The sequence below is a fragment of the Tenrec ecaudatus genome, chromosome 5 (genome assembly GCF_050624435.1).
Source record: "Tenrec ecaudatus isolate mTenEca1 chromosome 5, mTenEca1.hap1, whole genome shotgun sequence".
NCBI lineage: Eukaryota > Metazoa > Chordata > Mammalia > Afrosoricida > Tenrecidae > Tenrec > Tenrec ecaudatus.
This window is the reverse complement of record NC_134534.1, coordinates 181,308,869-181,321,069: the sequence shown is the minus strand read 5'-3', so window position 1 is coordinate 181,321,069 and position 12,201 is coordinate 181,308,869. Positions and strand designations below refer to the sequence as shown.

Sequence of the window (12,201 nt, the reverse complement as noted above, 5' to 3'; positions counted from 1 at the left end):
GGCTCGGAGGACAATCTACAGCAGCAAACACGCACAGCATAAAAGAACCAAAATGTAGACCTTAACCCATAAAAAAGACAGCAAAAAAGCATAAAGTCACTGTAAGAAAGGACAGAATAAACTGAAATTAAAAGGCTAATAACAAAATATACGAAGACTTGTACTTCAACAAACTTGAAAACCTAAAAGAAACAGACCCATTTCTAAAACCACACTACCCACCCAAATTAAAACGCTCTGAGGTGGGAATTCTTAGCAGACCCATCACAAAAAGAATAAATTCAAAAGGTCATTTAAAAACAAAAGATTCACAACAAAAGAGTCATATCCCAGATGGCTTCACTGGTGAAATCCACCAAACCTTAGAGAAGGGCCGACACCCATTCTACTCAAACTATTCCAGATCACAGAAGAGGAAGAATGTACCCGTGCTAATTCTATGAAGCAAATATAACCCCGATAAACCAAGCAAAACACCACTAAAAAAGGAAATTATAGACTAATACCCCTCGTAAACATAAATGCAAAAATTTTCCACAAAGTCCTTGCTAATAGAATCCCAACAACAACAACACAGGAAAAACAAACAACACATCATGACCAACTGGAAGTCATACCAGTTAGACAAGGTTGGCTCACTATCAGAAAAACAATCTATGTGATATACATATTTAAAAAGAAAAAAGAACCGCATGATCATATCAAAGGGTACAGAAAAGGCATATGACATTCTTGATAGAAAAGAAAAATGCTCGGCAAAGTAGGAACAGAAGTGTGACGGTCAGATTTTAAATCAACTTGTTGCACCTGAGGAAGGTAGGAGTGAAGTCCAATCTAACAATCAGGTCAAAGCCTGATGACACCTCCTCAGGGGTGTGGCCTCTTTATCATAGACACTGTGGAGGACTCTTTCTCTTGTCCCTGTTCCACCTGTGTGACCAGGTCCTATGTGTGCCCCCTGAGGCCAGTGACTCAAGGGGCTCCCCAAACCTGGGAGCCATGGTTGACCTGCCATGTTCCTTTGAACCTTGGACACATGCAAGTGCACCCACAAGCCTGTGGTCTCCCAGCTTCTGGCTTCACCTCCCTGCTGCATTGATTGGCGGCTATGTGAGTCTGACGGGGGTTCGAGCTAGCATCTGACTCGTGGACTTCAGTTGGACTAGGCTGGGCCACTTTCTTAATATAAAATCACTTTTTTGATATAAAGTTATTTCTTATTCATATAAGAGTGTCACTGGTTTTCTCTCTCTACAAAACTCAGCCTAACACACGAGAGAAAATTCTTTAATAGTTACGGGCATATACAGAAACAGTGGCCGACATCATGTTCATTGGTGAGAATCTGAAAGCATTCCCCTTGAGAATGGGAACAAGGATGCACTTTATCATCACCTTGGTTCAATATTGTACTGGGAGTCTTAGCCAGAGCTGTAAGGCAATGAAGAGACGTGAAAGGCATCTAAATTGACAAAGAAGTAAAACTCTTTATTTGCAGATGATCCCATATGTAGAAAATCCCGGAGAATCAACAAAAACACTGCTAAGACTACAAGAAGCATTCAGCAAAGTTGGCAGGGTACAAAAGTAACACAAAAATCAGTCGGTTTCCGCTATACTAACAAAGAAAACCTTACGGGAGTAACCAGGAAAACAATGTCATTGATAATAACCATGCAAAAGATGGAAGTATTTAGAAATAATCTAACCAGAGACACAAAAGACCTATACCAAGAAAGAGACAAAACACTAAGAGTCAAAAAAGTCCTAGTTAAAAGGAAAAATATACCAGGCTCATGGATAGGAAGACAACATTGTGATACTGTCAATACTAGCCCAACAGATGTAGAGACGTAAAACAACCACTACCCAGATTCCGGTATCATTCTTTAAAGAGAGAGAAATTAATCAGCAACTTTCTGTGGTAAGTAACAGAAAGTTGGAGAAGTAAAGCACCACTATAGAAGAATAGCTATGTAGATCTCACAATCTGAACCTCAAAACCTGCTACATAGTTGCGAAAATCAAAACAGTATAGTATTAGTCCAATGACCAACATACAGACCAATGGAACAGAATTGGGAACCCAGAAGTAAATCTACCAGCTTAAGGAAAGCTGATCTCTGACAAAGGGCAGAAAACATTAAACAAAAAAGAGAGATGGTGTCTTTTAACAAATGATGTTGGAACTGACATCCATTTGCAGAAAAATGAAACAGAATACATGTCTAAAGTCACATGAAGAAAACTAGCTCAAGATGATCTAAAGACCTAAATGTAAAACTTAAAACTACAAACATTACCAAAGAAAAATGGGTGCAAGGATAGGAGTCCTAGTAGATCACAGAAATAGACTATCCAACAGATCTGTAATGCATAAGTTAACAAAAGACAAACTAGACCAGTAAGACCCCCCCCCCTAAGATTTAAACACTTATGTACATCAAAAATGTCACCAAGAAGAGCTAAAAGTGAACTCACAGGGGAAACAATGTTGGCAATGACATATTGGACAAGACCTTGATCTCTAAAATTTAGAGAAAACTTCAATGCATCATCATCAAGAACAACAAAAACCACACTAACGAGCTAATTAAAAAATGGGCAGAAGCCACGAATAGACAGTTCAGCAAAGAAGACATTCAGGTGGCCAAGAAATACATGAAGGTGCGCTCACAATCACTAGCCATTAAACAGTGGTTCTCAGCCTTCCTCATGCCGCCACCCTTTATTGCAGTTTCTCATGTGTTGGTGACGCCCCCCGAAACCATAAAATTATTTTTGTTGCTACTTTATAACTGTAATTTTGCTACCGTTATGAATCGGGCGACCCCTGTGAAAGGGTCATTCGACCCCCCCAAGAGGGTCTCAACCCACAGGTTGAGAACTTCTGCTAAAGAGATGTGAATCAAAATAATGAGGAAAGATCATCTCACCCCAGCATTAATAGTAAAATTCAAAAATAAGTAAAAGTGCAAATACTGGCAAGGGTGTGGAGAGAAAGGAACTCTCACACACAGTTGGGGCTGTAAAATAGTTCCACCGCTACGGAAAACTTGGCAAGTTGTGAAGAGAAATAACATATGAACCAGCAATTCCATTACGAGGTAGATAGCCTAGCAAAATAAGACCGATAACCTGAACAGATAAACACTAATGTTCATGTTGCACGATTTCCAATAGCAAAAAGTTGGAGATGTCCTCAGTGGCCATCAGCAGATGGATAACCAAACTATGGTACATGGACACAATGGAATGTTATGCAGTGCTCCAGAATAAGGGCGAAGCCACAGAACACCCCAGAACGTGGATGAACCTAAAGGACGACATGCTGGATGAAATTATCCATCTCAAAAGAACAAATAGGGCATGAAACCACTACAGAAAGCACTGTAAAGTTGATTAAGGCAGATACAGCTAGGTTAAAATGTAATAATCTTATCATGTGATCTCCCTTTTGATTCAGTTTTAACTTGTTTCAGTTGTGTTTTTTTTTAAAAAAGCAAACAGGAAATGCACGAGAATTAAACCTCTGGTGACTCCTCCCTGACCACAGACCAGGATGGTGACGCGCTGTGCTCTCTGCAGAACGCATTACGGCAGATGCAGTCAGGTTCCACCTGAACACCTTTACATGTGATCTCCCTTTTGACCCATTTTGAAGTGGTTCCAGTTTTTAATATTTTCTGCTTTCTTTTCCATTTGTTTTTCTCTGTTTTGCGGCTAGTTGAGTGTAAATGATTGGAGTATTGAATTGTATGATACATGAATTATGTGCCAATAAAACTTATTTAAGTCAAGAAATAGTTTACACACAGAAAGAAACATTCTTTGATGGTTACCAGAGGTGGGAAGGAAAAGGAAGGTAAATTATTTAGTAGTGGCTACATAGGTATTTCACTGGGTAAAGGTAAAGGCATTACACTATAAAACATGAATGGTTCAGGCAAAGGAAGACGCTGGGAGTGGCACCAGAGTTAAAAGCAACACAGGTCAATGTTATTCCACCCCCAGTGCTGCCATAACAGTAGCAATAATCCCAAAGTGGGGTATAGACAGGCACTCCAGCTGAACAAAGGTAGGAAGGTAAGTGGAACTGCACTCGTGAATGCACCTAGGCTTGATCAAGGGGGGTTTTACATAAGCGTTTACTTAAATATATGCATGACTGTAGTAGAGCACACTGGAAGCAAAGTCATGAAAAACTCAACTATATGCCTCAAGGAAAAGAGTTGCTGTGCCTTAGGACTCAGGAACATAGTCTCGGGAACATCAGGCTCCATTGGAGGAGCATAGGCCAAAATGACAATGTTCTACATCCTGCTTTGATGAGTAGTAACTGTAGTCTTAGATCCACCATCTGAGGTCCAAGTATTGGCCTCAGCCTCGCTAGAGAAAACAAGAGTGAAAAACATCAAAGAAGCAAGGAAACAAATTAATCCGAAGGTCTAATGAGCTTCAGGACCCTGAGATCAGAAGAACTAGATGGTGCCCAGCGTCAGCTGTTGACAGCCTTGAATGGGATCACAATAGGAAATCCTAGATAGAGTAAGAGCACATGTAGAATAAAACACAAAATTTTAAAGCAGAACTGGCTTTCTTGTCTTATAGAGATTGGTTGCACCCCACACCTCTTCCCCAGACCTGGCCCTTAGCCACACTTCAGGGCAGGGATGGAAATCATCTCCACAGCTCAACTTTCATCTAAACTCTAAACTAAGGTGACCAAAAGTCCTACTCTTGGTGGAACAGTCCTGATTTTTAACAGTGTTTCCCCCGTCCCGTGGCATTTTTAAAAAGTCCTGATTTTTTGAAAGAATGCAGGACAAGCTAGGGTATATGGTTTTCGGATGCCATATGACTATTTCCCCAGGATATGAGTTTTATCAATGGTGTCCCGCTTTACCAATGTTAAAATCTAGTCACCTTACTCTAAACAGGTCTACAGATAAACACTACCGCCAAGGAGATGCACGCCCCTTGGAACAATCAAACATACAAGCTCAAAAACAAGGACAGTATTTTCCGAGGGATAAAAGGCAGAAAAGGACAAACAGAAATGATAAATACGAGGAAGAAATGGAAATAACGCTATATCATAGTGATTGCAGTCAATGTCACAACACAAACATGAACCAATTGTTGGGTGGAAAACCAATTTGCTCTTTCACCTACATCTCCATAATTTTTAAAAATTCTTAAAATTCTATGATAATTAAGGAATAAAGCCATGCGTTAACAGCTTGTTAGTACAGACATGAGCAACAGGATATAAGTAGTTTCTACAATGAACAAGAAATAGGATTTAGAGCCAGAAATGAAGGGAACACTATTTGTCCATAGGCATACAATACAACTTCCAAAGATTTTCCAAATAAAATGAGTTATGCTTGTACAAATGTTCTGCAAACCATCATATAGATAATGAGCTATCGCACTTTGGTCAAATTTCAAGACATACTCAAATGATCAGAAGAAACGGTTGGAGAGACCCATGATGTTTATAGTGCTATTTTCCACATGGAAATTACTCGACAAGGACGTGCTTTGTTATCTAGAAATCACTGTACTGGCTTGACATGGAGGTACAGAGAGGCATCAGACTTGGTCACTCCCCTCAAACAATTTACTCACAAACAAACAAACAAGACCACCCCCACCAACCATCTCACTGCCATGGAGTCCATTCGGACTCCCTGTGACCCTGGAGGACAGAGCAGAATGGCTCCCATGGGTTCTAAGAAAGCCCCATTTTTCTCCCCTAGAGTGGCAGGGGCTTTGAGGGACCCACCTTGCTGGTGACCAGCCCCATGTGGAATCGTTACAGCACCATGGCTCTGCTGCCTCTTGAAACAAAGGGTCTAATTTATGGGGACCAAAAGCTTTACTCAGATCATAGTTTCTTGTCATCATCGTCCCCACCCCCCACCCTGCCCTCTAGAAATGAAAGTATTTATGTAATTTATTTGGTTTTCCACAGAGTCTGAATCAGAATTTGTTTCGGATGTCTAACACATGCCTGGTTGTTGCCGTCAATCGTGGTCCCGTGTCACCTCACAGTCAGTCCTTGCTATGTATGCACCCACTGAGGCAGCTACTACATCAATCCATCTGGAGGATCTTCCTCTTTTATTGCCCCTCTACCAAGCAGGATGGCCTTCTCGGAGACTAGACCCTCTAGGTCAGCAGTTCTCAACCTGTGGGTCGCAACCCCTTTGGGGGTCGAGCGACCCTTTCACAGGGGTCGCCTAAGACCATCAGAAAACACATATTTCCCATGGTCTTAGGAATTTAGATACTGCTCCTCTATCTGTCTCCAAGCAGGTCCACCCACATGCAGATATGCCCACCTATGAGTACCCAGTGTGAAGACTTTTACCCATGTTACACCCTGCTTCACGACAAAATTTAATTGATTTGTCATTAGAAAGAAATATTTCACAATGTAGAATTACATATTGTTTTGTGATTCATCACAATGCTTTTATAATTATGTTCAATTTGTAACAATGAAAATACATCCTTCATATCAGATATTTACATGGCAATTCTTAACAGTAGCAAAATGACAGTGATGAAGTAGCAATGAAAATAATGTTATGGTTGGGGTCACCACCACATGAGGAACTGCATGAGACAGGCTAAGATCCACTGCTCTAGGTAAATCCAAAGTACATGTGAGATGACGTCTCACCGTGTTCTCTTGTAAGGGACATTCTGGCTGTACTTCTTCCAACGCGGCTTTGATGGTTCAGCTGGCAGTCCCTGTCCATCCAATGCTCTCTGCCAGCACTGTAACTGACAGGTATCAATGCTCCTTTGGACTTTCTTAATTTTCACAGATCGGCTCTCTCACGCAGATGAAGTGATTGAAAAGGCCACAGTTTGAGTCAGGCAAAATCACTTAGTCTTCAAAGTGACCTTTTTGATTTTTAACAATTTAAAGAAGTCTTTCTGTTGTAGATTTCCCCCAGTGTGATATGCAGTTTGGTTTCTGGACTGCGGCTTTCAGGGGCATTGATTGCAGATCCATGTAAATGCACTCTTTAATAACATTGATGAGTTTTCTCCATTTATCAGATGCTGCTTCCTGGTCCAGTTGTGCAATTATTTTTTCTTACGACAATTCATCATTCAGTTGTATTAAGCACACTTATACATATGGTGTCACCAACATTTCCCAAACAGTTTCTTTCTACTTGAACCCTTGGTCTCAGCTCCTCTTTAACCTCCTCCCTCCCAAGCTTCCCACCCTCGTGAATCCTCGACCAAGTATATATTATTGTTTTTATTTAGCCTCTCCTGCTGTCCATTGTCTTCCTTCATCCACATTTCTGTTCTTCGTCCCCCTGGGGGGTGGGCTGCACATCCAACCTGGTGTTGAGGTGAAGTCCACATCGAAGGCTTTAGTCTTTGATTTTCATTAGGAAGCCCTTGAAGACCTCTTTGCTTTCAGCAAGCGTGTATCACCTGCACTCCGAGGACTTCCTCAAATTCTGAAGCTGAGTTCGTCTTCATCTAGTCCAGCTTCTGAGATGAGCTTCCCAGCACACAGATTGAATAAGTATAATAAAATGATACTATTTACACACACACACACACACACACACACACGGACTTTAAAATTCATGGGACAAAGGGAATTGAAAGACAAAGGATTTTTTTCATGTGCTTTAGAAAAATCTGTGCATATATACATATACATGTATATACGTGCTGTTGTTAGGGGCAATTGAGTCTATAGGTACATTATTTCTTGACAAGATGGGTTGACACTGTGGCTGCAACCATGGGAACAAATATAGCAACAATCATGAGTATATTTTGTTCTGTTACATGTACGGTCCATATGAGTCTGAATCAACACAGCTGTGCCGAACGACAATATTTATATATGTTTGTGTGTATGTATATACCCCAAACTCACTGCCATATAGTCAAATACGACTCACGGCAAACCTACAGGATAGACTAGAACTTCCCTTATGGGTTTCAGACACTGTCAGTATTCACACACACACTCCCTCCCTCCCTCCCTCCCTCCCTCAGTTATACTTGAGTTTTTCCCTTTTAACCACCAGTTAATAACCAATTCCATTGATGGTAAGATTTGTAAATCATTATAGAGGTAAGGCTTCTTATTATAATTATCTCTATACCATTTAAAAATACATCTTGTATATATTTTTATTTTCTGAGAGCTAGTGTCAGAGATATAAAATGTTTTGAATTCAAAAGAAATTAGAAGAATAGCCTTACCAAGATCTAAATGCCCCAAACAAATATTTTATATGCACTTGAACTCTGTAGAGGGGCCAAATAATCTTGGTCCCTATCAAAATTACAATTACTTGTATTGCAACAAACAAAACTGTTAAGTAAGAAATTTAAAAGTCTCTGCAAATAATGTTATTTTTTATAATTTTTAAATGTTCTAAAATATGTTATCAAAACACAGTAGTTAGTGTTTGGCTTCTACCCCAAAGGTGAGCAGTTTGAACCCACCAGCTGCTCTGTGGAAGGGAAGGGATACCCTCTTCTGTAAAGATTCCAGGCTTGGAAAGCCCTGGACCGCTTCACCATGTCCCCTAGGATCCAGACTTGGAATCCACTCTATGGCAATGGATTCAGGCTTGGTATGAAAGAACGCCAAGCTTGAAATACAGAGCTATGTAATCGACCAAAATAACCGAGTATTTTATTGTTGATGTCATTGTGAACTATACAAACAGCTCCATCATTAGAGGATCTTAAAAATCAAGAGCCCACCTGTTTGAACTGAAGTCTTAGCACAAGCATTTATTTTCCTGAGTGAAGTTTTTCTGACTGGGATAATTTATAGAGCAACCATTTTTATTTATCAACAAAAAGTTCTACAATGCCTCCCTCCTATTTAAAAAATTAAAAAATATTTGTAAGAAACTCACTTCTTCCTCTTTCAGCCATTTAACTCTGACAGTAATAGCAAGTTTGAAAGTTGGGCCTGAGCTTTCTTACTGGCCCATTATGGAAGAGTCTGTTGTACAACGACAAGATCAGCAACTTCAGCATCACCTGTTAGAAATGTCAATGATGGGCCTCACCCCAGAGCTAAGGAATCAAAAACTCTGGGATGGGGTCCAGCAGTGTATATTTTAACAAGCCCTCCAGTGATTCTGGTGCACACCCAAAGCCTACCAACCACGCGGGAGTAAGTCTGTACACATGTGGCTGGTTTGCACACATCTAGTCCCCGGATTCCTAGCTACCTTGTCCTAACTCTGCAGTGGGCCCTTCATTCCTCTCCCTAACAGCCATCGAAAGAGAGCCCTCCGTCCTGATAGATAAGGATGAGAAATCTGGTTTGTTTTCCCAAACAGAAGAAGCCTGCGCCTGCACCAACCCCTCCTCAACCCCAGCAGCAGGAATTCACCCCCAGAGCATCAGGTCTGCCTCTGTCCCACTCCTCCACCTGCAGCCTTTCCCAGGGAGAAGTCCTCTGGCGCCTGGCCCGCCCTGCGGAGAATCAGCTGCGCTCTTGCCTGGTGCTAAGAGAATGGCCGCGGTGTTGGTGGGTGCTGCTTACCTGAACGAGAGTCATCTGTGATCCAAGGGCCAGGAGAATCTTCTCCGTCTTGGTGGGGTACGGGTTGTCGCGATGCTTGTAAAGCCACTGCTTGAGGGGCCGCGCCATGTCTTGGAGGGCCTGCCGCTTGTGCCGCACCTTCCCGCCATTCTGTCGGGCTCTAGCACGTAAGCGGGGAGGCGCTGGTGAGCGGCCTGCAGGGGACAGCCCCCACCAAGACCCTCCATGTCTCCAAACATTTCAGAAGCTACAGCCCAGCAGGCTGGCCTGGAAGGGATACCCAGACCCCGGCACCCCTGGACATCTAAATGGCGGGCTGGTGGAGGTGGCACCCCGTGGGAAGTATGGCCAAGGGTAGGAGCCATGAGATTCCATTACTTTTTGGGCATCTTTCCTGCACCTCTCCATTTGAAAGAGCCTGGTGGGCTGGCCTTATCTTTAACGGGGGGTGTGGAAAAGTCATAAACCTGAGCTCAGAGGTTTAGGAGAAGATGGTTACATGATTTGAATAAAAACGTTGCCTGAGTTGCGTTCGGGGCAGCAGGACCCATTGCCATCCTTCCCTGCGCCTGGCACCACGCCCTTTGCGGCTGGGCCCGGCTAGCTAGGTCCCGGTTTCCGGCCGTTCTTCAGGAAATTCCTACCTGCTACCCGGACTTCCCGTCGCCCGTGGTTACCAGAAAGGTCGCCCTCGGGGTGGGGAGAATAGAGCCTGGGAAAACTGCCACCCCAACACCCCAGCTCCTCTCCAGCTCCCCTTTTCTTCCGAGACGAGGGAAGATTGTCCAAAGGGATAGGGTTCGCGAAGGAAGGATGTAAAACCTAGGGAGCCACGCTAGGCATCGCCTGGCGCAAGGAAGAGCCCAGTGGAATGCTCGGTCCCACCTCGCAAATGAAAAAGACCTGGGGAAAACGCCATCTGAAGGACCGCAGATGGAAGGGGACCCGCCGAGAGGGAGTCGGGCGCCAAGCTGCGCTCCTGGGCCGCTCCGAGAGGGGTCGCCTCGCCGGCCCCCTCGCCACAGTGCCCTCCCAACCCCACCCCCGGGTCGCACGCGCCTGCGCCGCCGCCGCCTCCCGGGCTTTCTCCTCTTTAAAGACGACTTTGAAATGCAATCCCATCGGAATGGAATGGTAGTATCCTTGCAGCGAAACCTAACCGTTACTTTACTAACGCGGAACCTGCCGAACCAGCAGCTGACGCAATCGTGCGGAGGGGAGACGCCAGCCCTGCCCCCCTTCCCCCAGCAGGGCATCCCAGGAGATGCCCAGATCTGGCAGGGACGCGCGAGCAGCTCGCCTTCCCTCCAGCTCCTGCACCCCAAGGTGCCCCTCACCCCGCTAAACCAAAACAACGCCGCAGCTGCTCCCGGCTGGCTCTCCGGTTCCCTTTCCGAGCTCGCCGCCGCAGGGCCGGGTCCGCGCACCCCGGGCGCGCAGGGAGGAGAGCCGACCTTCCCGACACCCTGGCTAGACAGAGCAAGACACCCCGCGAGGGTGAGCCCCCCTGCCCGCCCGCCCCCCCAATGCCCTTCTGAACAGAAGACTGGGTCGACCTGACCTGGGAATTCCCAAATGCCTGGCTCTGCCCAGTCTCACTCGGAGTGGTTTCTGGCTCTTCTCGACTTTATAGGGTCTCCAGACAGGCAACCCCTTATCCCGGAGGGCCAAGGATCGGGGCCCTGGAGGGCAGCTCCCAGTGTCCTCTGCACAGTTCCCACTAACCGACAGCTTCCCGTGGCACAAGCTGACACCACAAAATGAGATGCGCAAGAACCAGGGCCAGAGACCCGCCCTCCCGGGAAAACCCAGGGCCCATAGCCCCCAGCTACAGGCAGGGCGCACTAAGGGGTCGGGGGTCCCGGGAGGACTATGCATACCCTGTCCTCCGGTGTCTCAGGCCGAGGTTGTCCTTCAGGGTCGGGCTGTCGGGAATGCCCACCTCCGGGCGCGCGCGTGGACTGTCCAGGACTCCTCCGTAGGGTCGGCTGCCCCGCTCCCGCTCCGGAGCTCCGCTGTTCTCAAAAAGCACGGCGCCGCTGAGCTTGTTGAAGACGATGGTGTTCATGATGTTCGCTGGCAGAGGCCCGCCACGCGGCCGCTGCGCCTCGGGAGCAGGCCGCCGGGCTCCGCAGGGCTCGGGTTCTAGGAGAGGAAGCGCATCGCGTTACCCTGCGAGGCTCACGCTCCTCCAGGCCCGGGCTCGGAACTGGGCGCCTGGCAGGCGGCCGGGCAGGGAAGCGGTGTACCTCGCTGGGGGAAGCCTGCCCTTCCTGACCTGTGGTACACTCCCACCCCCAAACAACATCATCTCGTGTGTGTGTGTGTGTGTGTGTGTGTGTACACACACACACACACACACACTTCCTCTTTGCCTCCGGAATCTGGTTCCCCAAGGAACCTCCAGCATGAAAAATTTACCTGCGGGGCAAAAAAGGAAGTAATTCACAAAGATGCTTCTCTGTCTGGAGTTTGTTCTTTGAGAAGCACGTTGCTGACAGCGGACTAGGATAGGCGCGCCGAGTCCCGAGTGGTTGGTTCTTCAAGCTCAAGGGAAACCTAAAGCTCGCCCCAGCCCTTTAGGAAGGTGAGGATGGAAAGCGAGGGAATCGGGTGCGTAGCCTGAACAGCTATAT

At 45.5% G+C, this 12,201-nt stretch overlaps 1 protein-coding gene across 1 annotated transcript in view; it reads right to left on the bottom strand.

Moving 5' to 3' along the window:
* Positions 1–11,701, bottom strand: part of MKX (mohawk homeobox) — a 99,974-nt gene extending 88,273 nt beyond the window's left edge. The window contains exons 1-2 of the mRNA XM_075550805.1: positions 11,446–11,701; positions 9,566–9,725 (exon numbers count right to left, since the gene is read on the bottom strand). Coding sequence (XP_075406920.1) covers positions 9,566–9,725; positions 11,446–11,633 — 348 coding nt within the window. The 5' untranslated portion in view covers positions 11,634–11,701. The remainder of the gene's footprint in view (positions 1–9,565; positions 9,726–11,445) is intronic.
* Positions 11,702–12,201: the final 500 nt, after the last annotated feature.